The 27,018-nt window shown below is 43.5% G+C and overlaps 1 protein-coding gene across 2 annotated transcripts in view; it reads right to left on the bottom strand.

Moving 5' to 3' along the window:
• The window catches only part of AGBL4 (AGBL carboxypeptidase 4), a 1,284,896-nt gene that overhangs the window by 157,434 nt on the left and 1,100,444 nt on the right, over positions 1-27,018 (bottom strand). For both annotated transcript variants that reach the window (XM_006147266.1, XM_027771347.1), the window contains exons 6-7: positions 13,301-13,390; positions 2,267-2,381 (exon numbers count right to left, since the gene is read on the bottom strand). In XM_006147266.1, the coding sequence (XP_006147328.1) occupies positions 2,267-2,381; positions 13,301-13,390 (205 nt within the window). The remainder of the gene's footprint in view (positions 1-2,266; positions 2,382-13,300; positions 13,391-27,018) is intronic.

Raw genomic sequence — 27,018 nt, 5'->3', positions numbered from 1 at the left:
TTAACATAAATCAGATGGTCTTTCCACTGCCTTTATCACTAATGGTGCATTCTGTCCAGGGAAGGTGAAGAGGCATTACTCTCAGGCTTACAACAAACCATAAAACCTGAAAATGCTAATGAACTTCAGCCAATTAAGAGAGGAAGCAAAACTGTCTTTAATGAAGGCTCCATGTATCCCATGGGCTCTTGCTAACTCATGCTCAGGGGTACCAGAAAGTCCCTTGGAACCCAATTGCTATGCTCTTGGAAAGCAGAGAACCAACTCTGTGTAAAACAGGTCTAACTAGAAATCTGATTTGGTCTAAGCTTAGCTACTGACTTTGAGCAAGTCCCACCTTATCTCTGGGCCTTTTTCCTCAGTAAGGTCTTCCCTTGCAGTCACTCATATTCATGGCTATGGTTGGAATGTCTCCTCCAAAATTCATGTTGAACTTTAGTTGCCATTGTGATTTTAAAAGGTGAAGTCATGAGGGCTTTGCCCTCACAAATAGATTTCTGCCATTATCATGAGACTAGTTTAGCTATCATGGGAGTGGACTCCTTACAAAAGGATGATGTTCTGTCCCTTTCTCTCTCTGTTTTATTCAATAGCTTGTCCTTCTGCTTTCCACTATGGGATGATGCAGTACAGAGATCTTTACCAGATGCTGGCACCATGTTCTCAAGACTTCCTAGACTTCAGAACTGTGAGCCAATAAATTTCTGTTCATTATAAATTACCTGGTCTCAGGAGACCAGCAGTTGGCATAATGGCTATGTCCCTGGACTCCCATGTAGTTGACCTCAGTTTGAGTCCCAGATCCTGTGGCTTAAACTCACTCTGGATGCGTGTGCGTATGTGCCCAAGATCCTGAGAGGAGAATGGAGGATAAAGGATTGCGGTGTGGCCATCCCTCCTGGGGGGTGATTTCTCACTTTCTGTCTCTCTGTCTCTCTCTTTCTGATGAGCACATGTGCCCAATAGCAAAAACCTCTCAAAAAAAACATTACCTGGTCTCAGGTGTTCTGTTATAGCAGCTAAATGATAACTAAGACATTCATCAATTTTTGAGCATAAATTAGTGCTGATCCCTGCTGCTAGGAACCAAGGACATAAAGACCACTAGGATTCAGTCTCTTCCCTTTAGTGATTTGAAGTCCCCATGCGGTGGGATAAGACTTGTTCAATAACCAGACCTTTGGAAGCTCAGAGAAGAAAGGGGCTAATTCTGTTTAGGGTTTGGGGGAATGTTTTTCAGAAGAAAAGGCATGAGTTAAATTGCACAGAGGGTTAGTGAAATGAAGAGGGCATGAGGCGTTCTTTTTTTTTTTTTTTTTTGGCTAGAGGGCAAACTGTGTGAAGATAAGGCAGCAGGAACTAAGACAACATGTCTAGGGAACTAGGCTTTGCTCAGAGAAGCTTGAACAATGGTTTTAGGAGGCAGAGTGCTGAACAGACAGGCTCTGGGTCATACAAAGCCCTGTACGGAAAGCTGGAAAGTTTGAATATTACCTTGAAAGTTGTCTAATCAGTTCTAAAGCTGTATAATTTGAGTAGTAAAGTCAGACCATCAATGATTTAAATCACCGTGACTTTGGGCAAGTCAGTTGCCTTAACTGTGAGACAAGAGTAATAACACTATCTCAAAGGACTCATGTTCTTTTGGTAGATGATCCCCTGGGCAGTGGAATTTTAGGCTGTAAATTTTGGTGCTAAAGTCAGAAGAAAGATATTTTACCACATGAAAGCGTAAGTGAGTGTGGAGCTAGCTGGTATGTCCATGCTAAAGATAACCACTATTCAGATGATTTGAGATGACACTTTCCGTCATTAATGACCTCTAAGATGAAGCACAGCAACAAAACAGTAATTATTGTAACCACTGTATGATATTCTGCAAAGCACATTCCTCCCCACCTTTCTCTGCTGCTCATAACTGCCCTACTAGCTAAGTTAGTATTATCTCCATTATGCAAGAGAAGCTGAGCATCAGAGAGGGAAAGTGAATTCTCCAAGGTTGCAGAAAGTAGGAGCTGACTGATAACTCTGCCTCCTGATTCCCCATCCAATGAGCTGTCCAGAAATTCCCTAGTGACCTCATGTGCCTGAGCATAAAACAGCCAAGTCTCACAAATCACATTCCAACAGCCAGGGTGATACTTCCTCTGCCCAACTTACTCATAGTCTGAAAACTCTTCTTCAAGTATGTACTCCCTATTTCTTCCCTCTTCCATACCTCCATCCTATAACTACCTTCTCCCAAGCAGCCTCCTGAGTTCCTCACCTGTAATTGCCCAGGTAGACTCCATCAGGATTGAGCATTGGTGCAATCTTGAAGACTAGGTGTTCTCGTAAGACACGAGCAATGGGGTGCTGGCTTACAAGGAAGTCAATGATTCCTAGGGAGAGAGAAGCATCTGAGTTAACCTCAAAGTATTTCAAGAAGGAAGGGATCATATTTTTTTTTTCAGGAGCTCATTAGGTGATTTTTGGCCTGTGCTTATTGACCACTGCAGTATGTGGCTGTAGATTAGGTGTTACAGTGACTTTACAAAATACAACTCTGTTTCCAAGAGACAGGCAGTTTAATATACAATATTGAGGCTCATGGGCAGGAGGGAGAGAGTACTTCCACTTTGGGGATTAGAGAAGTCTTCCAAGAAAAGACGGCATTTGAGTTGTGTCTTGGAGGACCCACCAGGTTTGATTTGTTTTGTTTTGTTTTGCTTTCAACTTGCCAGAGGGCCTATGCACTTATGAGAGAGAGAGAGAGAGAGAGAAAGAGAGAGAGAGAGAAAGAGAGAGAGAGAAAGAGAGAGAGAGAAAGAATCCTCCATGGGGAATGGTCATGCTGCAATCCCTTCTCCTCCATATATCGCCCCTTTCAGAATTTTGGGTACACACACGCACATAGTGTGTTTCTCAAGTTGCTGGTCCTGGGATTTGAACCACAAGGTCAGCCATGTAAGAGCCAATCACCTTATCCACTGGGTGATAGGCTGAACATCTGACAGGTTTTGACATATAGAGATGGGGAAGAGGTGGGATAACTCTGGACAATAAATCAAACGATGCTTTCTCCCAGACTCTTAGCTAAGTGCTGACATCAGATCTGATATCACAATGTCAGAGACCTTAGGGACCTAAATCCCTAAGGGTTGCTGACAGGCATCCCAAGAGAAGAGAAAGGATTTGGCCAAAGTTACATAGGAGAGAGTTACAAAGAGAGTTTTCTTCCATACTCTCCAACTCTGTTCACCCCACACACACACACACACACCCTGAGGGATGATTACACTGCAATCCATTTTCCTCTTGGGATTTTGGGTGCCCAGGGTGAGTTTAAGCCACTTGTCTGGGACTCCAACTGTGGCTGGCCATGTGAGAGTCCAGTGGTATAATCATTACGCCATCTGCTGGTTCCCCCTTTTCCTGTTTTAATGGTCATCTGTACCCAGACTCCAGGGCTGACTGTCCTCCCTGTTTCTCCCTGGAACCAAACATCCCTACCTCAGTCATCAGTGTAGAGAAGCTGAATTCTCCATGACTTTCTTTCCATTGCCAGGCAGTCCCCATATCCCTTCTGTGAATCGAACAAGTCTGCCTCTCTTCATTCCTCTGCCTCTCTTCTGATCCAGATCACCACATCTGGTCTGGATGAGAGCCCTGACCCTTGGGATGTTCCCTCATCACTGTAGCCAGAGAGGTCTTACTGAAGTGTGAACCTGACCCTGTTACTCACCTCCTTGATCTCCTTCTGGAGATGGCCCATATTGATCAATAGAAGAGATGAGAAAACAAATAACCCTAAGACCTAGCCCCACCTCCTCCCTCTCCATATTTCTACTTCACCAGAGACTTGAAGAAAATGGGCAAAATGGCACTCTGGTATTCCATAAAATGACTATAATACCACAAAGTGATAGAAAAATACAAAACTCTCCCCAACTATAGAAGACAAACCTCTTTCCTACTGGAGAAAGCAAGAACGATGTTGAGGAGAAGAAAGCTTTTGAGCTGGGCTCTGATAGGTAGGTAGATTTTGACATTCAAGGAGGAGGAAGGCAGCAGGGTAATAGTCCACATGCCCAGGCAGACACTTAGCTCTTGGAATGACAAATCACTCCAGAGCACATTCCAAAGCTGCTGTGACCAGCGAGGGACAACTCCAGTTTTTCATTATGCCAGGGCTGAGAATCCACTGGCGGCTGAAAGCCAGTTGGACATCATTTACTTCTCGGCTGAAGCGGCAGTAGACCAGATGCCCTAATTTATTTGTTGGTCTTCATATTAAAGCTGCAGTTTGCCAGTAAACAGGCAGGGTAATGATGCCAGGCGCCCTTGTTAGGGGCTAATAATTGCTTAATCTGTCCACTAATTGACCCCGGTTCCCGGGGCAGCCCTCTATCAAGGAGCCAGACTGTGCTCAGGGCCTGGCCATGCTGCCTCAGAGAATGGCTTCTGGAAATGGAGTAACTCATTGTGATCCATCCTCCTTCACAGATGAGCAGATTAATTGGGCTGCCAATTAGGCAGCTAATAAAAGAACGAGAGAAAACAAAGCCAGACCGGGGACTACAGCTGCCCTAAGCTCCCTCTCCCAGGATGGGTGTGGGGCAAGGAGAGGGGGAGATTTTAGACTCATCTCCTGGCTTGAGGTCAGATACAACTCAACAGAAATTATTCACATTGATCAAGAATTTGGGAAGGAATTTCTCTTTTCCTTCCTCCTCTTTCTCCTCTTCCTCCCCTTTTTCTCTTCCTTTTCTTCTCCTCCTCTTCCTCCTCCTCCTCTCCTCCTCCTTCTTTTTGCTTTTGTGGGAGAGAGTGGTTAAACAAATAGGAGTGTAAGAAGTGTGTTAGAGAAAGTGACAGCGGAGAGGAAAGGCCATTCTAAAGATTTGCATGGACCAAGAAAGCCCAAGTTCCAAGAGGAAAGAAATAATGAGGACCTACATTCAAATCTTAACTATTAGCTAGAAAAGTTATAACAGCTTTCTCTGACCACTTTTTCCATCTTGCAATAGATGAAAATAATAACAATAATATTACTAATAGTAATAATAATAATTCTTATTCTGGATGATGGTTGTGTGACTGTATTAGAGCTTCTATATTTTGCCTGCTAGACAAAGTAACTGAAAATTGTGATATACTTTAATAATAAACTCATTTAGATCAGAGGTTGAAAGGTAATGAGATAGTGAAAAACAGGATTAATTCTGGAAGTAGGAATCCTGATTTGTGAAATTTACTGACTATGGAATTGAGGGATAAGGATATCAAATTAGAGAAACCAACACACCAAATGAGAACCTGGGTTCTAGTTTTGATTCAGTTTTGGGGTGGCCTCTGGAAGGCCTCTGGGCCCACTCATGTTTAAAATTAGAAGAAAGAACTAAATAATTCGCAAGGACACATCCCACACTGACATTCTATCATTCAATCTATTTCATTTCTCTCCCCCAAAGTAGAAGAATCCTCTTCTGTCAAGTGAGGAGAATAATCTCCCCGCTTCTGGGAGATACCAGCAACCCCTTGAAATGAGTTTTTGTCCCTTCCATAAACACAGTTGCTGAGTCCTTTCCTTTGAGCTAATTTCATCAGGAAGGTGGAAGAAAACAGATGGCAGGAAAGCTAAAGAGGCTGGAAGAAAAGAAGGGAAAGTGGTGAGGATTTGAAACTAGAGCTGGGTAGCAGAAATCACTGGCCTTTGCTGAGCTCTGGCTGGCTAGGTTGAACTTCACCAGGCCAACCACAAGTGAACTGGGAATCATTTTTTTTCTCTTAGACTGGTTCACTGCTATACATACAGCGGGTGCTTACTAAATGCCTATTGAAGGACTGGTTCCAGAAGTGCATTCAGCTTTGTCAGAATGTGAAGAGAGTTGAACTGATAATCTCTCATTCTACAAACATTTATTGACATGCCTAATACTGGTCTTGTGTGTGTGTGTGTGTCTATATTGTTGTTATTGTTGCTTTTAAATGCTGGCCGCTTTAAAATGTTAAGACATTTCTGCCTCAGAGGAGTACATGTTAAGAAAATAACTCCTTACTGGCTGCCAAAACTTGATGGGAACAGAACAGAACTGTGAAAGTCTAGAGGGTTTCCAAACAGCCTGGAGTAGGAAAGGGGTTCTGGGGAGCTGACTGAAAGGATGAGTACAGCAAGTCAGATGAAAAAGGAGTGAGGAGGAAAGAATTCCAGGCAGAGGAATTCTTATGTCAAGGACTGGAGGCAAGAAAGATAATAAACTATTGTGTAACAATAGCATTTCATTTCCAGGGGTTAGACGCATAGACCCTGAAACTGGACCGTGGAATTGACTGTTCTTTCTGCCTTTCATTTGCTCTTGGCTTTAATCTCCAGTTCCTCAGCTTTTCTTTTTTTTTTTTTTTTTGAGAGGTTTTTGCTACAGGGTGTGTGCGTTTGCCAGACAGACAGAGAGAGACAGAGCGACAGAAAGCGAGAAATCACCCCCCAGGAGGGATGGCCATGCTGCAATCCCTTCTCCATTCTCCTCTCGGGATCTTGGGAATGCACACACATGCACCCGGCGTGAGTTTAAGCCACCGGGTCTGGGACTCGAACCATGGTCGGCTACGTGGGAGTCCAGCGACATAGCCATTACACTAACTGCTGGCCCCCAAGTTCCTCAGCTTTTTCATCAGTTAAAAAGAGGAAAATTATAACTAGTTGTGGGTTCTTATGAAAGTTTAAGTGAGGTGTCTGGCACATAGAAAGTGCATACGCGCATTGTTAATCATTGCTTTGGGTTTGCCTATAGGTGTGGGGAAGAAAGGAGTGTTGAGAAATGAGGACAAGAGGTAAAAAAGGGCTTGCTGGTGAAGCTAAGAAAACATGAAAGGGATTGGAAAGCCATTGCCAGGTTTTTAAGCCAGGAAGGTACAGGGTTAGATCTGGGCATAGAGAGTTCCTCCTAGCTGTAGTGTGGAATACAGCTTAGAGGGGAGTGTAATGGAGGGTGGGCATCTTACAGGCAGGACAGAGGTGGAGGTAGGGGGCTGGCAGTCAGGAACCAGCGTCCAACATGGTAGTGATATGGTGGTGACCTGCATGGCCTCTGCAATGACCAAGATCAGTGAGAGGCAAGAGTGTAATGGGTGGAGGGGAAATGGAGTGGATAGATGGAGACAACAATGATGAGATTACGTGTCTACTACCCCTAAGACCATCAGAACTCTTTGCTGAAATCACATACCACAGGGTTAGTATCGGCTTAAGTTTCTAGCCCCTGGCAATAGAACCTCAAGGCAGGAACTAAGCTTAGTTATAGAAAAATAAGGAAAGGTCCACTTCCTGTACCTTTGTTTGGGGGATTGAGGCTTGCATCTGCTGTGCAAGTTATGTCTTCCTTTTAGGCAATGAGCTCTGGATGGCAGGGATAGGTCTACTTAATTCTCAGTGCATAGTTCAGTAGCTGGCATGGGAAGTGCTCAGTAGATGCATGTGAAACAAAGGGATGAAGAGAGTCTATGACTAGTATGTGCATTCATTAGTTGGGATGATTTGCAATCGACTGGTTCCATTTTTCAGACAAAGGAACAAAGTCAAGGTGTGACATCACTTGCTGAGTGTCTCACACGGACCTAGATGAAATCCAGACCCTGTTCTGCTGGCTTCAAGCAGTGCTCTTTCCATCAGGACAAGATGCGGAGAGCCAGGAGTCTATCTGCAGGTGATTCGCAGAATGATTTGCATGTTTTTCTCTCTCGAGAGTTCTATGTAGTTTGTTGTTTCTGTTCACTGCTGATGGGCAGCATATTGTAGTGGGGAAAGCACAGGTTTTAGCAAGACATTCTGAAGTCACTGCTGGGCCCAAGATATAGTTTGCAAGACTGAAGCCACTTTAAGCCATCCCCTGACCTGGGACCAGACACCTGTCTTCCCTTAGCCAAACCAAGGGCCTCAACATGTGGAATCACACAGTGTCTTGCCCTGCACAGCCTGAAGTTCACAGAGTATATAAGTCCTCATCCTCCTACCCCGACAGTTGAAAAGACAGAAGCATGGGGAAGGGAAAGCACCATCACGATGCCTTAGTGGATCTAGCATTGCACTGGGACAGGGAGAGAACAGGAAGAGTAGGTGAGGGACAGAAGTGAGAGGAAAGCAGGGGTTAGGGAGGGGCAGGGGCACCACTTCACTTATGGTAAATTCTAGGCTCTGTTTGGTGCTTATGGCTGGTGACAATGGTAGTTGTGAGAGCATGGTGTGTGCCTGAGTGTGTGTGTGTGTGTGTGTGTGTGTTCATATTCACATTATCCTCTTTCCTCCCCTTACTCCCACAAAATAACCCTGAGGCGTGAACTCCACAAGAGAGGGCCAATTCTTTGTTCTAGTCCTGGCCCTGGAGAGCACATTAGCATATAGCAAGAGCTTGGGGTGAGACTCTGGGAAGAGACCTAGATCTAGTCCACTCTCCACCATCGGCTTGCCAGGTGACATTCAGTGGGACCCTTGACTTTCCTGTGAAGCAGGGCTAGGAGCTGCTGATGTCTGGGTTGGAGTTTTGCTGACGAGCAACTGAAAGAGGGAAGGATGAGCACTGATGGGCACCACGTGGGTCAGCGCTCCAGGAAGCATTGACACACGCCATCTTCCAGTCCTCACAGTGGCTTCTTGAGGAATACTTTGCTGCCCATTTTGCAGGTGAGGAAACAGAGGTTCTAAAAGCAAGAATTTGCCAAAGGTGACCCAGCTAGGGAGACATGGTAGGACTAAACTTGGATTTGCTCAGCTCTAAAGCCTCAGTTGTGTCCACTGAGCCTCTGCTGACCTCCAGTGCCCAGCAGGCACTGCCCAAAATGGCATTCCACAGTGTGAGTTTAATTAGCTCGGTGATGAAGGAGCTGGGCGCATACAGAGTGCTGCAGAGGGAACGCTTCAGTGAGAGTTATCCAGTAACTCCAGGTTGGAGTCTGGGGTCTTAGTCTGGCTCTGGCTAAACTTCTAACTGTAATTTCACCCAGGACAGCAGCAAAGAAGAGTAGGGTATGCAATATAGGAATCACCCACCAGGTTTTGGGTTCACAGTCATAGCCAGGATTCAAGGAGCCATGTATAAAGTGCCCTGCAGAGGACCTGGTACCTGCAACTCCACTAGTGTTAACTTCTCCCCTTACACCAACACTTACTCAGAGGCCTTTTGTGATAAAGGAACTGTGGTGTGGAGGTTAGGTGGCATGTCCATGATCTCATTGTAATAAGTAGAAAGCTGGGATTCAATGCCAGGCAGTTAAGCTCCAGAGATTTGCAAGGGACAACATCATTGTAGCTGAACAACAAGGATAGTTTGGCCTCACTGAGGCTATGAGTGAGGTTTAGAGCAGCAAAGGAGGGACTTCCAGTCTGCCATCCTCCCTCCAAGCAGAGTCCTGAGGAAATCAGAGTCCTGCTGCTCTTAATGCCATTCCTTCCAGAGCTCAGTGATGATGTGACTTCATTTTACTCCCAGCAGCAGGTGCATCGGCAGCTCGGTGGTGAGAACTGAGGTCCCAGCCAGATGGGGACAGCCAGGCTGCACATGCCTGTTCCTTGCTCAAGGTCACTGAGCCAGTTAATAGGGAGGAGTTAACAGAATCCAAGATATCTCAGCCATCATCCTCCCAGGCTTTAGACCTGCCTGCTGTCCCCAGAACAAGATGGACTGGGGTAGGGGACCAATGAATCCCTATGAATAGGGAAGAACCCCCAGGTGTACTCTGTGGAGCAGTGATCTGGGCTGTCTCCATGTAACTGAGAGCCCCTCAAGTGAGACTGCACGTCACTCCCTTATTGATTAAATGGGGTAATGATGCCTGCCTTATGCTGCCCCAAAGAAGGGTAAATTGTGTCTCAAGAGGCAGAAAAAGAAGAGGCAGGGAAAGAAGAGGCACAAGATTAGGGAGCTAGATTTCAGGTCTATCCACATCTGTAGGAGACCAGCCATGTGACTGTAGGTAAGTCATTTAACTTCCCTGAGTCTCCACAACCATGTTTCTAACAGGCACATCAATTGTTGTAGGGTGGTTGGAACTCTATATTCTTCCAGGTATAAAGCTTGGCCTTGTAATGTTCACATCCCTGGGTGGAATAATGCGTATGGGCTTTGGAGTTGGCCAAGCCTATGTCCAAAGGCTCTCTTCTATTTACTAGTTGTGTGACATTAAGGTTCTTCTTTCTGACTCAGTTTTAGCATACCAGAGCCAATACAGCATTTGTTCTGCACAATGGCCCCTTAAAATGAGCAATTTAATCACATTTTACAGATGTAGAAAATGACAGTGGAAACCCAGTCCTAGACTTTAAATTGCTATGGTTGAAAGGGGGGAAGACAAGTATAAATCAAATATATAAAGAGTCAGCATTTTCCCTTTTCTTTCTTTCTTTTTTTCTTTCTTTCTTTCTTTCTTTCTTTCTTTCTTTCTTTCTTTCTTTCTTTCTCATTCTTCTCTCTTTCTTCTTACCCCTTCCTTCCTTCCTTCCTTCCTTTCTTCCTTCCTTACTTTCTTCCTTTCTTTTTTTCTTTCTTTCATTTTTTTTTCATGATGGTCCCATGATGTAGGCACAAAAGCAAGGGGCTGGAGGGATTGGGCAAAGGAGGCCCACAGTGGGAACACCTGAAAGGAGCCTTGGGAGACAGGAGGTGCATTCCAGGTGGCAAAGAGAGGGTGCAAAACCTCTGAGGCAGAGGGAACAGCAGGTACAAAGGCCCAATGGTGAGGAGAAGACTGCCCCTTCAGGGATTAAGCTGTGTGGGGCTGAGGTATAATGAGGCTGAGGCCAGGGAATCTGGAAAGAACCCAATTATGGAGGGCTGTGAATGTCACACCAAGGAGTTCAGAGAAGGTAGTGGGAAGGCACTAAAAGGCTCTTCCAAGGAAAATCTACAGGACAGCACTGAGAGTTATCAACACCACCCAGATTCCTATTTAGGAATGGGGTCTTTAGAGAAAACATCTGAGGCTCACCTCCTTCCCCTCACTCCTGGTCTGTAAAATGGGATGGCCGTCCTGCTCTCTAGTCCCTGCCCATAGAGGTGTGCACGGGGCTTTCATCTCCTGGAGATGAAGGTATTGGTGTCAAGGCTACTGTCCTTCCACAAATAAGGACGAAACAGTTATATCCAATCAGCTGGAGGAACAGCTCTGCTGCCAAGTTTAGTAACTGACAGATGGCTGCAAGTAAAGGGATTGGTAAACTCAGGAGGGACCTGAGAGAGGTTATTGCAAGGATAATTCTGGGGAAGGAAAAGGCCAGAAGTGAGCATGCTAAGGAATCAGCGACAGTGACTGGAGTCTCAGCCATGCCCCTAACTAGCTGCTCTGGGCAAGTCGCTTCTCACTCTCAAACTTAGCAGTTTCTTCAACTGATAAAAAGGGAGCTGATCATACCTAATCATGACATTGTGAGGATATGAAGTGGGGTCATAAAGCCCATAGTGAAATGTACAGTGCTTGATAGTTTACAAAGCACGTTCCTGCTTCATCTTCTCAGAGCCCCATGGGGGGGGGATATGACATCTGTTGAAGGCCTCCTGGGTCAGGCACAGGACTGGATGTTCTGTTTACACAGCAGCCCTCCTAGATAGCATTGTTATCCCAATTTTACACTCAAGGAAATCAAAGTCACCCTGCTAGGAGGTGGCAAGGCCAGTATTTGACCTCAGGATTGTCTGATTCCCAATCCTGGATACTTGGACTGGGGCATGATGCCTGCCTCAAGTCTCATAGCTCTCTCAGGCTTTTTACAGCCTCTTGACTTCAAAGTCATCTTGAGATTAAATAAGATACATTACTTAACTTTCTCCAAGCTTCAGTTTTCTCACATGTAAAAATTTAGTTACTATTAGTTTCTGTGACATAGAAAATCAAGATAATTAAAATAATAATAATAAATTGATTGATGGAGTAAAATGCTTAAAACTGTGCATAGTGTGTGTGTATTGGATCACTGGAAAAGTTATGACATATTTTTTCTATGCAAAAATGTGTCACGATTTTTCTGATGACTGTATATACATATATATAATTTTTTACATCTAATATACCTACTATATAGATAAAAAATGAAAAACTATTGGTAAGCATGTGGTAGAATAGGAACTCATATATCACTGATAGCAGTGTAAAGATTGTTTTAGAGAGAAACTTAGAAATATCTAAAAAAGTTGAATTTGACTTTAATATGACCGAGCAATTTCATTCCTAAGTTTTATGTCCTAGAAAAATATTTATACATGTAAAATAGATAATATGTATACAAATGTCTTTAGCAGCATTGTTTTTAAGAAAAAAATACTATAAACAACTTAATTACCCAACATCAGGAGAATAGATAAGTAAGTAAACTGAGCTATGGACAGATATGGATACAATGTAGAAGTAAAAACAAGTGAACAGCATCTATATTCACCAACATGGACACTGGACGTAAGGCTCTATGCATACAGAATTAAATAATTTTTATAAAGTTCAAAACCATGTAAAACTAAAAATATATTGTTATTAAACTGTAATGTTTAAAAACTAGTGAACGACAAACAAATTCAGGCTGATAATTGTCTGTGGGAGGAGGAAGGTAGAAAGGAGAACATCAAAGACCTTAAAAGGAATGGATAATATTCTTTCTTGAAATGGTACCTAGGTATTCTCTGTATCATTATTTATATTCTACTTATTAGATATATTTATATTGCTGACTATAGCTGTCTAATTAAACATATATTTGTAAAAGTTAATTACTTAATAAATAAATAGATAATTCATAATTCAGTTATAAGAAGAAATGATGTCTTGTCTGATGCCAAGCATGCTTCTTTGGTCATAGTAGGTATTTCAAGTTATTTGTTGATTGAATGTTTTAATGAATGAATGAATAGGTCATTTTCAGTCCTTATTTTCCATTTAACAGACCCATCAATATACCAATATCTGACTTGGGGCTAGATATCTTGTGGTTGTAAACCACTGGAAACAAGTAACCCTGGGGAGGGTAGATTACTCTGTAACTCCTTCTCCCCCTCAATATTGGCACACTTGAGAGAATTTCATTCAACCTTACCTATTTGTTTATTCATCCATTAATTCATCCATCCACTCTCCTAATTCATCCATCTAATTCACCATCCATACACCTAGTCAATAAACATTTATTGAAATAAAACCAAATAGAGATCAGGTGCATCCTCTTTAAATAAGTGAGTAAATTTCCATTCAAGATAATGACTTCGTGTGATCACACAGAGATCATCATAGTGTTGCAGTTTGATGTGCGGATGGGGGCTAAGCATAGGACACCTATGCAGCTCACCTTGGCATACAAATGAAGAGGGTGTTTCCCCTGGGTGGACTCGTCCAGTGATGAATATCACCTTCTGCTCTGCCCCTTCCCGCAGATTGTCTGTAAGACAAAATGGAAAAAGGTTTCTAAGGAGGGCAAAGAAAGCTGAGATGAGGAGTTGGTGTGTGTAATGGGGACAGGGAATGAGCTGGATGCTTTACCCCTTGTCTCTTAAATCATTGAGTTTCAGCCATGAAGGTCCAGCCATTGCTTACTAATTAAATTATGACCCTAACTATTCAGTATTAAAAGACTACATTCCCTTTCCTTGGTGCAACTGGTCATATTATGTTAATGTGTAATATTTATAATTATCTGAAGAAGCTATATGAGTGAAGGTGAATCCCAGATCTACTGACTATGAGCCTAAGCAAGTTGAGTGTCCTTTCTGCATTTCAATTTCCTAACCTGTAAATGAAGACAATAATATCTATTTTATAGTGTTGTTGTGATGATTAAACATGCTTGCACATTGCCTAGGACATAGTAAACATTCAGTAAAAGATGGAATAAAGAAATTAGGTATTTATATTAGTAATAGTAGCAGCTGGCACTTAACTAACTCCTTTTGTGTCAGGCATATTATACACATATTTATAGTCCTTCCAGTTAATGCTCTTTTTGTAGAGGCAGACGCCAAGGCTCAGAGAAGTTATATAACTTGTTCAGGGCCACACAGCTAATAGATAGGAATAGGAACTGAAATTACAACCCACAACTTTGACCTTAATAAAGGAGCACACACTACACTGCCCTTTCATCTTAAAAACCCAGGAAATCAGAAAAAATATACCAAACAACAGACATTGGACAACAGGCAGTACAAGATAAATCCATGAGAGGAAAAACACAAATGAGGTATGCCTTATGATTACCCTGGCTTTTTGTCTGACAGTCCATTTCCAGTCAAAGAACAGAGAGGGGTATCCCACTGAAATTCACATTTACCAGGTGGTAGTTGGGGAAGAACTGAATTCCAGAGAGGAGGAAGTTCTGTCAAAAAGAGTTTCTGAAATCTGTAAGGGAGTCTTCTTGAGATTTTATTAGATTGTACGATGTGCATTCATAGAGTGACTCTCCAAGATGTGAGAAAAAAATGGACCAGGGAGTTGTGAGCCACACAATTCTCAGGGTTAGACAGCAATAGGAATCATTTAGATTCCCACCATCACAGTGGAAGTCTTTACTGATTATCCAGGGAAATGAGAAATCCGAAGAACAATGTTGTAGTGGTGGGGTTAAACTATTCTAGACTCCCTAACTCGCTAACAAAGCTTTAAAATAACTCTCAAAAGGATCAGACTGAACTAAAAAATAAACAAAACTGCTTGCTTTACAAAACCTAACCCTCTTTAAAGAAAGACAAAAAAAAAGTCCAAATACTCAACAATATATAATTTTCAATATCCAGCATACAGACAAGTTGAAAACTATGGACCCCAAATCAGAACCCAAACTCTTATATAAGAAATCTAACTTGCTTAATAATGTTTAGCTGTTTTGCAAATATATTATTAGACAAAAACAGTCATCAAGAATGGTGGAGAGGGAACCAGCAGTTAGCGTAATGGCTATGTCGCTGGACTCCCACGTAGTCGACCACGGTTCACATCCCGGACCTGATGGCTTAAAAAGCTCACACCAGGCGCATGTGCGTGTGTGCCCAAGATCCCGAGAGGAGAATGGAGGAGAAGGGATTGTGGCGTGACCATCCCCCCTGGGGGGTGATTTCTCGCTTTCTGTCTCTATGTCTCTCTCTGTCTGTCTGGTGAGTGCACGCGCCCTATAGCGAAAACCTCTCCAAAAAAAAAAAAAATTAAAAAAAAAAAAGAATGGTGGAGAAAAGGTCAGGGAGAGGATATTCTGCACAGGCAGAGGAAGGGCTGACTAACACAGAACACAACAAATTGAAAAAATTTTAGGGGGACCAGCAGTTAGCATAATGGCTATGTCGCTGGACTCCCATATAGTCAAATGTGATTCGATTCCCGGACTCAGCAGCTTAAAGTCAAGCTAGGCGCGTGTATATGCGTGCCCAAGATCCCGAGAGGAGACTGGAGAAGAAGGGATTGCAGCATGGCCATTTCCCTTAGAGGGTGATTTCTCACCTTCTGTCTCTCTGTTTCTCTCTGTCTTTCTGGCAAGCGCACGTGCCCTATAGCAAAAACCTCTCCAAAAATAGAAAAAAAAAAATTTAGGGAGGAACATTGACAGGAGTTGGATTAAGGGCTTCTACCTGTGTTAGAGGAACACCTGAGGAAGAGGGTACATAAATAATTCTCAGACTATGCAGTTCATCATCACAGCAGTGAATGCACCAATGTCAGAGATTAAGGCAAAAAAAGATTAACTCTGCTAAACAGGTTTTAAAGGCTTGGGACTTGCTTGATCCACTAGGGTGACCAGTAGGGACTGGAATCACTACTTCTCCTGAAAGGCAGCAAGATATATAAAGGGAGCTATTCCCAAAGCACAGTGGTTAGGTACTTTGCAGAGAAAGCTGGATCCCACATGGCCCACCAGGGTTCGAGTTCCAGCTCTGTTGGCTTTATGCCAGGTGCACATGTGCAGGATCCTGACAAGATGGATAATCTGAGGAAAAAGGATTGTGGCATGATTGGGCCCCATTGTGGGTGCTCACTCTTTCTTTCATCCACACATGTACTTTATTGCATTACAAAAGGGAAATATGATGAATCCAAAATACATTCTCTCTCTCTTTTTTTTTCAGTTACTAGAGGGAATGTGCACTAGCCAGAGAGACAGAGAGATAAAAATGGGGGAGAAAACACCCTTCAATGGGGCATGGTCATGCTGCAATCCCTTCTCTTCCAGTTTTCTATCCTATAATATTTTGAGTGCCCACACATATAGGCTCGGCTTCTTTTTCTAGCTGTTGGGGTTGGGATTCTGAACTATAGTCAGTCACGTGGGATCCAGCTCCCTTAACCATTTCGCTGTGTGGTGGGCCTCAAAATACATTCTTGAGAATTCGTCCTATTCTCAGCTCTATGCTAGACACCTATAGGAACAAAGGAAAAGAAAGAAGTCACACCCATCCTGAAGAAGCTTATGGTTTAAAACAGGAGCCAGACAACTGGGTATTTCCTGGTCTGAATCTAAGCTCCTCAAGGTAGAAACTGTGACTTTTCAAGTATACCTCTAATGTCTTTCCTAGGACTCTGTGTGGAGTAGGTGCTTGGGAATTGACTGTTGAATTAACAAGTAGAAAGACTTGTATAGATTGTGGTTTATCAAGAAATTTAGACATGTATTATCTCATTTAATTTTCATCATGTCTCTTTGAGGTAGATAATATTAACCCCATTTTACAAGTGAGGGCACTGAGGAAGGGGCAGGTCCAAGATTATACAGCTAGTAGTGGTAGAGTCAAGCCCTGGCTTGCAAACAGTGCCCTTTCCCTACCCCATATACCTCCTTCTGGATCCACTAAGCACAAGAGAGGAGCCCAGATGGACTGTACTTTTATGTACTGGGTCATCAGAAAAGTCATGACACATTTTTGCATAGAAAAATAAGTCATGACTTTTCCAATGACCCAGTACAATGTACACACGAGAGTTTGTTTCCATTATTATTGCTGATGGAAATGGAGCTGTCTTAGTATTTATAGTGCTTTTTCACTTAAAAAAAAAAAAAGAAAAGAAAATACCACCTAACCCTTCAAAAAAAAAAAATACTAACACTGGCCCTATCTACCCTAGCAGTCCGGAAATGATAAATGGCATGACTGAGGCCCTCAGTGAAGGCTGACTTTATGGATGTCTCCCCTGACCCGGTATCAACTCAATTGCATTCAGCATTTCTGCTGACCACAGAGAAATGCAAAATGGGCATTCTATTTGCACACTAATTTTACTGAGCCCCTGCGTCTTAATAAAATGATAACGCGGGGCTAATAAAAATCAAGCATCTCGGGTGCTAATATAAGCAAATGTTGATGCAGGCAGGTAACAAATTGCTTTGTCATTTAGGAGGCTGTAAAAGAGCATTATAATCATCTTTAGGCAAAATGGATGGGTCGCCTTTGCTTAGCTTTTAGCTTTCATTTGCAAAATCAATTTAAGGTAATGTAGCAGCTCTGAGGTGGTGTGACATGGGACCACCCCCACCCCTCCTGTCACGAAATCCCCAGACTCTGTGCAAAGCCAATTAAACATATTTTTGGTTGAGGCGGCAGGGATGAAGATGGAAGTATGCTTGAACAAAGCCAGCGTAGAACAGAATGCAAACAGTGAGACCGGTAAAAATCCATAAGTAGTAAAACTGGAGAGCTGATGGAGATGGACTCAAAGGTACAAGGACATGCTCACAAGCAAGGGAGGCAGCCACACCAAGCCCCCAGCTAAGTAGAAGGTGTCTGAAGTCAAATGTGCTTTGTGTAGCGCCCTAACACATGTGCGTGCGCACGCACACACACACACACACACACACACACACACACACACAGGTACCCCTTTGTCATCATATCCCTTTATCAGCCACTATTTTCTAATTTATAAAATGTTTATTGGGACCAGCAGTTAGAGTAATGGCTATGTCGCTGGACTCCCCCGTAGTCGACTATGGTTTGCGTCTCGGACCCCGTGGCTTAAACTCACGCCGGGTGCATGTACGTGCGTGCCCGAGATCCCAAGAGGAGAATGGAGGAGAAGGGATTGCGGCGTGGCCATCCTCCATGGGGGTTGATTTCTCGCTTTCTGTTCTCTCTGTCTCTCTCTGTCTGGTGAGCGCACGCGCCCTATAGCTGAAACCTCCCCAAAAAAGAAAAAAAAAATGTTTATTGAAAATCTATTAGATAGCTAGGTACTAGATGTTATTATCTTCATTTAATAGAAAACCTAGGCCAAGAGAGATTAAGCGATTTACCCAAGTTCTCACAGGTAATGAATAGCAGTGTCGAAATTCCAACCCAGGCAGTCTGACTTCAGAAACTGCATCTTTAACCTCTACACTACACTGTCATTTTTGAGGGAGGACAATAATTTTGTCCCATTATAACTGCAATTAGGTAATTTTTTACTGAGTATTTATTCTATGTCAGGTACTTCACATGCATGATTGTATTTAATTCTCTCAGCAACCTAGTGAAACTTCTACTATTCTTAGCCCTCTTTTAAAGATTATTAAGCTCCAGGAAGGTTAAGTGACTTGCCTAAACTTACATAAGGAGCAAATGTAGGAGCCAGGATTAAACCTAGGTCTTTCCAGGTCTCAAATTTACACTCTTAATCACTATGTCATATCACCTCTCAGAAATTTCTGTGGTGGTTTAAAAAATATATCCACAAATGCAATGTTAATCTTCTCCCTTTGAGAGGTGGAGATTAATTCCTCTCTCCTTCAGTGTGGGCTGGACTTAGAGACATGCTTCTAACAAATGGAATACCGCTGGAGTGATGGTACACTGCTTCTGAGATCAGCCTATAAAAGACGTGGCTTGGGGATCAGCAGATGGCATAATGGTTACATTGCTGGACTCCCACATAGTCAACGGCAGTTCGAGTCCTTGACCTGGTGGCTTAAAACTAACACTAGGTGCGTGTGCATATGTTCCCAAGATCCCAAGAAGAGAATAGTGGAGAAGGATTGTGGTATGGTTATCCCTCACAGAGGAAGGCGGGTGATTTCTCACTTTCTGTCTCTGTCTCTCTGGCATGTGATCATACATGCCCTAGAGCCAAAATCTCTCAAAATGAAAAAAATAATGCAGCTATTGTTTTGGGTGTGTTCTTTCTCTTTCTTGAATGACTCGCTCTTGACAAAGCCAACTGCAATGTCATGAGGACATTTAAGAGACCTACAGAAAGGTGCATATGGTGAGGTATTCAAACAACCACCAGGAGGAACTGAGGTCTTCTAAGGCCACCTGAGCAAGCTTGGAAGGGGATCACCAGTTCCAGGTGACTGCAGCATCGGCTGGCAGCTTACTGTAACTGCATGAGAGACCCTAAGTCAGCACCAACCAGCTAAGTTGCTTCCACCTTCCTGACCCACAGAAACTGAGAGAGAGTAAATGTTAGTTGTTACAAGATGCTAAATTCCAGAATACAGATGTTTCTTTATTTACTAGGTTATACCTAGATAAAACCAACATACATAAAAAAATATTGTAAGTCAAACATGCGTTTAATACTCTGATAAGCCCAATGTAAAATTGAAAGATCATAAGTCAAATAATTTCAAGTTGGAGACAATCTGTAATTTGTTGTTGGAAAAGTCATAATGTATTTTTTTCTATGCAAAAATGCATCATGACTTCCCTGACAACCCAATGATAAGTATTTCCCTGGTGATAACCTAGTTGATTTGTAGAACTTCAGGAACTTTGCATCTTATCCATTAATGTTGGCCTTGAATGAGAATCAAAGTCATAATCTTGGTGCCAAGATAGAGAGAGTTTTAAGCCCTATGATCAATATCAGTAGATCTATGGCCAGTAGAGTTACTAGAAGATGCCAAGATGCCACAGAGAGCATCAATTGGGCCCTCTGAGGACAAATATCTCCCAAAAGTTGACCTTGTCAGTTTATTTTTTAGGAAAGGAATATAGAATGCTCTAAGGGAAGAAGAACGTTTTATTGACATCTAAGCCTTTTCATTTTCTGGACTTCATGGTCCTTGAAGATATCATAAAATCAAGAAAATATTCTACTATTGGTTTCTAAACCAGGCCAGTTGCAGTATTTTTCCTAACACTCCAGGGCCCAAACTGGCCCATACTACTACTACTAAGCTGGAAAAATGAGAAATCCTGGTAACAATAATAGCACAGTCAGGTGGTACCTCTCCAAGGGCCTGCTCGGGACCAGAACTGCCTCATCACTAGTCTCCCTGTGCCAACACCACCCTTGCCAGTTCATCTTCCACACAGATACCGAAGAGGTCTTTCTGAAATGCACATGAGGGCTGGCTCTGTGGCCTGGTGGATAAGGCAACTGGATCTTCCATAGCTAACTGCATGGTTCAGGTCCCAGACCCAACAGCTTGAGTATGTGCATGCCCATAACTTGAAAGGAAGGAGAGATGAAAGAGAAAGGATTGTAGAGGGACTACTCCTTTTGGGGTGTTTTCTCCTCTCCCTCTCTTTCTATCTCTCACTGGTGAGTGCATATGCCCTTTGACATAAAACAATAACTACACATTAAAGTGTACTTCTTCCTTTGCCTGGAAGTCCTCATCAGCTCTCTATTGTCCTCAGGGCCTAGATCCCCAGTCTCTGGTGGCTCTCATCTCTCCAGTCCCTTCCACGGGTCCTGGCCTCAGCTAACTCTTGCAGTTCCCCAAACATGACATGTTTTCCCATGCTTTCACACTGGGCACATGTTTTCCTGTCTGTCTAGAATGCCAGCCCCCATCTCATTTGTCTGGTTTACACCTACACGGCCTCCAAGACTTGTTTTAGATACACTTCCTTTGAGAGGGAAAGGATCCAGAATTTGTGTTAGGCCTACCCTGGTGTTAATGTTGTGTTTTATCTGATTTCATCAGCACAAAATATTGGTAGGTCACACAGAAGCCAATGCGAAGGTGTCTCTCTTGTTGACATTGACAATAAAGAAGAATTGGGCATGGCAAATTACAGTACAAACACAGTCTAGGTGCAGCATTCCTGGTATCCAATTTTATGAGAAAATGTATATTTAAGAGGCATCAATAGAGCTTTCTTAGAGACAGGGGAGAACCAGCATTTGGGTACAGATGTGACTTGATGGAATTCAAGACATTCAGGGCTACTTCAGCCATGCTGACTGTAGGATGAATCTCACAAGAGGGAAGAGCTGGTGAGCGGGACCAGGCAGAACCCTGTGCCCTCTCTTCTTTTCATACCCCGAGGGCTCCAATGAAAGCCTACTGACTTCCCTGGGCTGATGGGCTGGCTCTCATCACCAGGTTCCACAAATTATTAGCTGTGAGACTTTGGGGAAATTACTCACCTACTCTGAGCCTCCCAGTTCTGTCATTTGTAAAATGGAAATGAGAAATCCTAGTTAACAAATCAACCTTAAGCACAAGACTTTATGTCTTTGCCACACAGCTTTGCCTATAATGGCAGGCACCATTTATTGAGTGACAAGCCCCAGGAGTAGGGTTCTGCAGCCTCACCACTGCAGACACCTTGTGCTGGATACCTCTGCTGTGGGAGTGCTGAGCTGTGCACTGCAGGATGGTTAGCTGCTCCCCAGCCTCCACTCACAGTTACAATGATCAAAAGTCTTTTCAGACATCACTTTGTGCCCGTGTCTCCTCAAAGGCTAAATAGCACCTGCTGAGAACCACTCCCCTGCAAGAATCTTTTACTTTCTTCAGCAGACTGGCCTTGTTGCTATCTTCCAAAGCAAACCTCCCGTTTTCCAGACTTCATTATCTTTGCCTTAATTCTTCCATAAAAACCTCTCCAGATATCTCCAGACCACAGTGTTCTCACTCTCCTCTGAACTCACAGTTCACTGCCTGGACCTCTCTTCTGGTCATAAATCATTTTCTGACTTGGTCAGGCAGGACCAACGGCCACACTCAGATCTGTTCTGCTGAATGCCCAGCATCTGCTCTTCTGAACCTCTGAGCCATCTTGAGAAACAGTGGTGTTGGCAAACTTTATTTTCAGTTCCCTAACTCCTTAGCTAGCTACTCTTCCCAACACCCCAAGCCAGGTCACACTCCCTCACTGAGGTTCAGACCTTCCATGGTCTAAAATCTTGTATCTAATAGTAGACTCATCATGCTACAGAGTTAGGGACTAAATATTTTGCTCTCAATGAGCTGGAAGAAGAAAACAGGAATTACCATAGAAAAGAATATGCTTATGATAAATAAGTGCTCTTGGGAAGAAATGAAGCATTGGTTCTGGAATTTTAGACCTTTCTGATGCACTCCATATGTCTTCACAAATTAGTGTAATACTATGTCTCAGGACATATTAAAACTGTTCCTTTGGCTTTAAAAAGCAGTAGAGAAGTCTCTGACTTACAGGAGAATCACAGAGGCCATGAGAACAATGAGCAAAACATCCCTACTGTGCAGATGAAGGGCAAAGGACCAGAAAGGACAAGTGACTTGCCCCAGACCACACAGAGAGAAGATGGTGAAGGCAGGTATAGATCCCAGGACACTGAGCTCCAACAGCCACACAGCCTCCTGTCACTGCATTGGGCTGCCTGGGACCAGGTCCATGGGGGCTGGCACCTGGAAAGTGCCCTGTGCTTGCCTGCCAGAGAAGTGAGGAAAATCTGGAAAGCAATGGGTCTGAGATCCAGGTGGCTTGGGCAAGCTGAGGAGCCATCACCTCGACAGTCACCAGAGCAGAAGTGAGCCTCCTCTGCTCAGGCAGGCTGCTCTTGCTGGGCTCCACAGCTTTTAACATCCCCTGACACCACAGGCCTGAGAAGGTAGGCAGGCCAAGGGCAGTAAGACTCTCCCAGCTTCTACCTATCTTGGGCCTCAGCACCCTACAAACACCTCTAGAAAGTTAGAACCATGTCCATCTGCTCAGAATACATGCTGGAGGAGGGTCCCTCAGAAACAGATTCAGAGACTTAGAGATTCTCATGCAAAAACTTTACTGAGATTGCTTCTGAGAATCCTTGTGAGATGTCTGAATTAGGCAGGATCAGAACACACACTCAACAGTGACTTGAATCAAATCCATGGGAAATTCTGGGTCAGGTAGTTGTTTAAGGAGGCAAGGGGGCTGGCTCTGTGTCCTACGCTGATGGGATACTGGATGTGGCTGCCTATAGGGCAGGGATCTAACTTCAGTCAAGGCTGAGTGAAAGGGCCAGGGAGGAACTCAGCTGTGAGCCTTCAGCCACCAATACACCTGGGAACTAGGACCTGGGTCTTTTTATTCTATCTATCTATCTATCTATCTATCTATCTATCTATCTATCTATCTATCTATCTATCTATCTATCTATCTATCTATCTATCTATCTATCTATCTATCTATCTATCTATCTATCTATCTATCTATCTATCTATCTATCTATCTATCTATCTATCTATCTATCTATCTATCTATCTATCTATCTATCTATCTATCTATCTATCTATCTATCTATCTATCTATCTATCTATCTACTTATTTAATTTATTTTGAGGGGTTTTTGCTATAGGGTGCGTGCACTCACCAGAAAAACAGAGAGAGACAGAAAGTGAGAAATCACCCCCTAGAGGGGATGGCCACGTTGTAATCCCTTCTCCTCTTGGATCTTGGGCATGCATGCACACACGCCTGGTGCAAGCTTAAGCCACCGGGTCTGGGACTTGAATCGCGGTCAACTACATGGGAGTCCAGTGACACAGCCCATTACACTAACCTGGAACTGGGTCTTGAAGGGGGCTCTGAGCAGTGCTTACGGTGCAGCTGAAGCAGGTGAGCAAAACAGGGCTCAGGATCTGAGGCTTCGGACAAGACTGAGGAAAATGGACTTTTTTTAGTTAAATTCAGTGCACATTTTCTAACATCACCCACATGCCAAACCTTGGGTTGGTTCCTAAGGACATGGAGAGGAAGCACTGTCCCTGTCACCAGGAACTCTAAATTAGTGGAAAAGAAAGATCAAGTCTGGCTTTGTGGTTATAAAGCTGAATTCTAGAATCAGACAGAGGAGAGTGAGATCTAAGTTCTGCCACTTACACTTGTGTAAACTTGAGCTCTGGGATCTGTCATTTTTCTGTCATTTGCAAAACGAGGATAACAGTATCAACCTCATGGGATTTTGTAAAAATTAAATAAGACAAGGTATCAGTTTGAGGCACAAGAACTGATGCATAGTTAAGTGTTCAAAAGTGTACCTTACAGTCAGAGCTCACTTAGTCTAACTGCCAGAACCCACAGATGCAGAAACTGAGGCTGCTAGACTCTAAGCAACAGGAGAGCCATGACTTTGCTTGTGTTTTTCACAATTTCTATTTCCAATGTCTGGCACATAAAAGGTGCTCAATAAGTGCTTGTGGAATAGTTATAGAGTATTCGTTCCCCTTTGGTTAATAAGTAAGTCAGGCTAGAACTGAGTGCCCATGCTTTCTCCAACATGTGTTCTTCTGCCTTTCGCATCCGCTGGCCACTCCCAGCCTCCAAAATTCCTCACCAGTTTTGTTTCAGGCTTATTAGCAAATGCAAATTGAATTACGAGTGCCCTTTTGCAACAAGGACAACAAAAACAGTTTCCCCAAGAAAAGAGGGCGAGGAGAGGTGAAAGCTGGGATGAAAGTCGAAGACAATACATTCTAATCAAAATTGATAAATATGTAAATTAAAGCAGCTAAACAGTTGGCTTTGACAAATGACTTCTCCGTAATGGATTTTTCCACAGCGAAAGGCAAGAGTTCAGCCTGCCTTCTCCTGCTTTCCTGGCAATGCCGGGTGATGGGGCAGGAACTGGGGTGCTACCAGGCCCAGCAGGGAACTCGTTCTTTTATTAGCTGCCATTTATTGAGCATCTGCTAGCTTGTAGGCACAGCCACTATCAGCACTGCAAGAGAGATGAGAATCCCTGTTTCATGGATGAGGGAACCTAAGATAAAGGTGGGTAAGGGCCAAACTCACCAGACTCCAAAGCCTGATGTCTGTCACCCAAGAGCCCAAAGCAACCATATCTTTAACTGGACTGAAGTGCAGTGTGTTCATACTGGGAAAATTCATTTTGCAAGTTGTGCTGATGTACAGTGATTAAATGTAGAAAATAAAGTAAGATCAGAATAATAAGGGAACCTAAATTTAATCCCTCCAGTGATTTTATCGCTTCCTAGATTCTCACCAACTCAAAATCTTACAGCTTTTTCTCCACTCCCAAGACCTGGTACAGTGGAGGTGTTTCAAAAGATCTGATTCTTAACTTGCTGTAGCCCCACAGGATCCTTTCCCTATGCCCTTTTATCTGTTTTTCCATCTGTAAAACAAGCTGTTGGAGTCCTGATAGCCGAAGGCCTAGACATCATGGCACAGAAACGAGTGGTCAGATGGAGGATTCTCTGCAAATTACAAGGCAATCGCCCTTTTAAGCCACTGTATTTGGGGGTGGGAGTAGGGGAGGTGATTATATTTCAATAGCTAAGCAGAATAATTGCTATGAAATTAATAATTCTAATAGGTTAGAATACAACAGATGAGAGGCTGCAGAAAAGGGCTGGGTTTTGAGCAGTTACTGCATAGCAAGCACTTCACATGCATTGTGATCAAGATTCACCAGGCTCTGTGAGAACTGTCTTGTGAGGATAAAATACATTGTCCAGCTCACGCAGCTAGCAGGAGTCAGAGCTGGAATCTGGACCCAGATTTTCTAACCCAGACCTACTCTTTCTTCTGACACCCCCAAGGGGAAAAGTCTTTTCCCCAGTTACACTAAATAAATGAATCATTACTCTGTGTACATGCATTCACCTCCTTCTGACTTCAAATCCTACACATATCTGAGTTTCTGTACAAAGTTATCAGAGTGCAAGTGAAAACAGAAATTCAGGTTTACAGCCTCAAAAAGACACTATTTATGCAATTTCCCCAAGCAGAGAACCGGTACATGAGTGCTCCAAGTCCTTTAGGAAAAGAGCTTCATGGTAAGGCTGGGAGTAGCCTGATTCCAGCCCTGGGCTGAAGATCTGTCTTGACTGATGCTGAAGGAATTCAGATTTGAAGAGTGTTCTTTCTTTCCTATTGAGATCTTCATTGACTTGTATAAAAATACCACTTTCAATCTCAAATCCCCACTGGCATCTTTATATAAGCACCGAAAATGCTACTGGGCTTTGGAGATTTCATTTAATGAAGGAAAAGTATTTCTATTAAAGAGTGTAATCTTTTTTTTTTCTCTCAACACAACATCTTCCGAGGAGCCAGGGAAGCTGAATTGTTCTGGGCTCTGAGAAAGCAAACCAACTCATGCCTCACTCATGAGGTGGTTACACAGACTGTAGGATGGCAACAGCCTTGAAAACAGGGAAGGCCAGTATTGAGGGGAAAACAAGAGTAATGGTAATAAATAAACTCACATAGACCCACGACTTTACAGTCTAGGAAGCACTTTGGGGCTCATTAGGGAGCTTTTCTGTTTCTGGCACCCAGGTCCACACCACGTGCATCCTGTGACACCTGAGCAGCCTCCTGCTGCTGCTCTCCTGTCCCCTGCAATCCACTCGTCCAGTCCTGCAGTGGCACTAGACAGATGCTAGATGCTACCCCAGGCTGCTCTCCCCACCTCTTGTCCCCTCTTTGCTCTCACTGGGTCCAGGACTCGAACTGCGGTCGACAACATGGGAGTCCTGCGATATAGCCATTACGCTAACTGCTGGTCCCGTTAGCACATAGTTCTTGAGCTCGAAGTCCCTCTCCCCTCCACACCAGAAGCCTGAAGACTGCACCCCACCCCCCCAGGCAGTCAGCCACCTGACTCTGCTCCCTCCTAGCCCCTTCTGCGATTACAGCAACTGCCCAGCAGCAAGATAGTAATTTGCTTCTCTTTCCATCCTGCCTTTCCTGTCTGGTGACGCTGAGCTTTCGGGGCAGAAGTCCTGTCTTGGTCATCTCTTCCTGGCATTCATTTCCTTTGTCTGAGACAGAGAAGGGCATTTTGACATGCTTGTTTTGATGTAAGAGTTTTGAAATGGCTACATCTAAATGTAAAATTGCTTTTGCAAATTACCAGGTACTATGTGGAACAGACCCCCTC

The sequence above is a fragment of the Tupaia chinensis genome, unplaced genomic scaffold, assembly GCF_000334495.1.
Source record: "Tupaia chinensis unplaced genomic scaffold, TupChi_1.0 Scaffold000207_1, whole genome shotgun sequence".
Classification (NCBI taxonomy): domain Eukaryota; kingdom Metazoa; phylum Chordata; class Mammalia; order Scandentia; family Tupaiidae; genus Tupaia; species Tupaia belangeri.
This window is presented reverse-complemented; position numbering and strand designations above follow the sequence as displayed.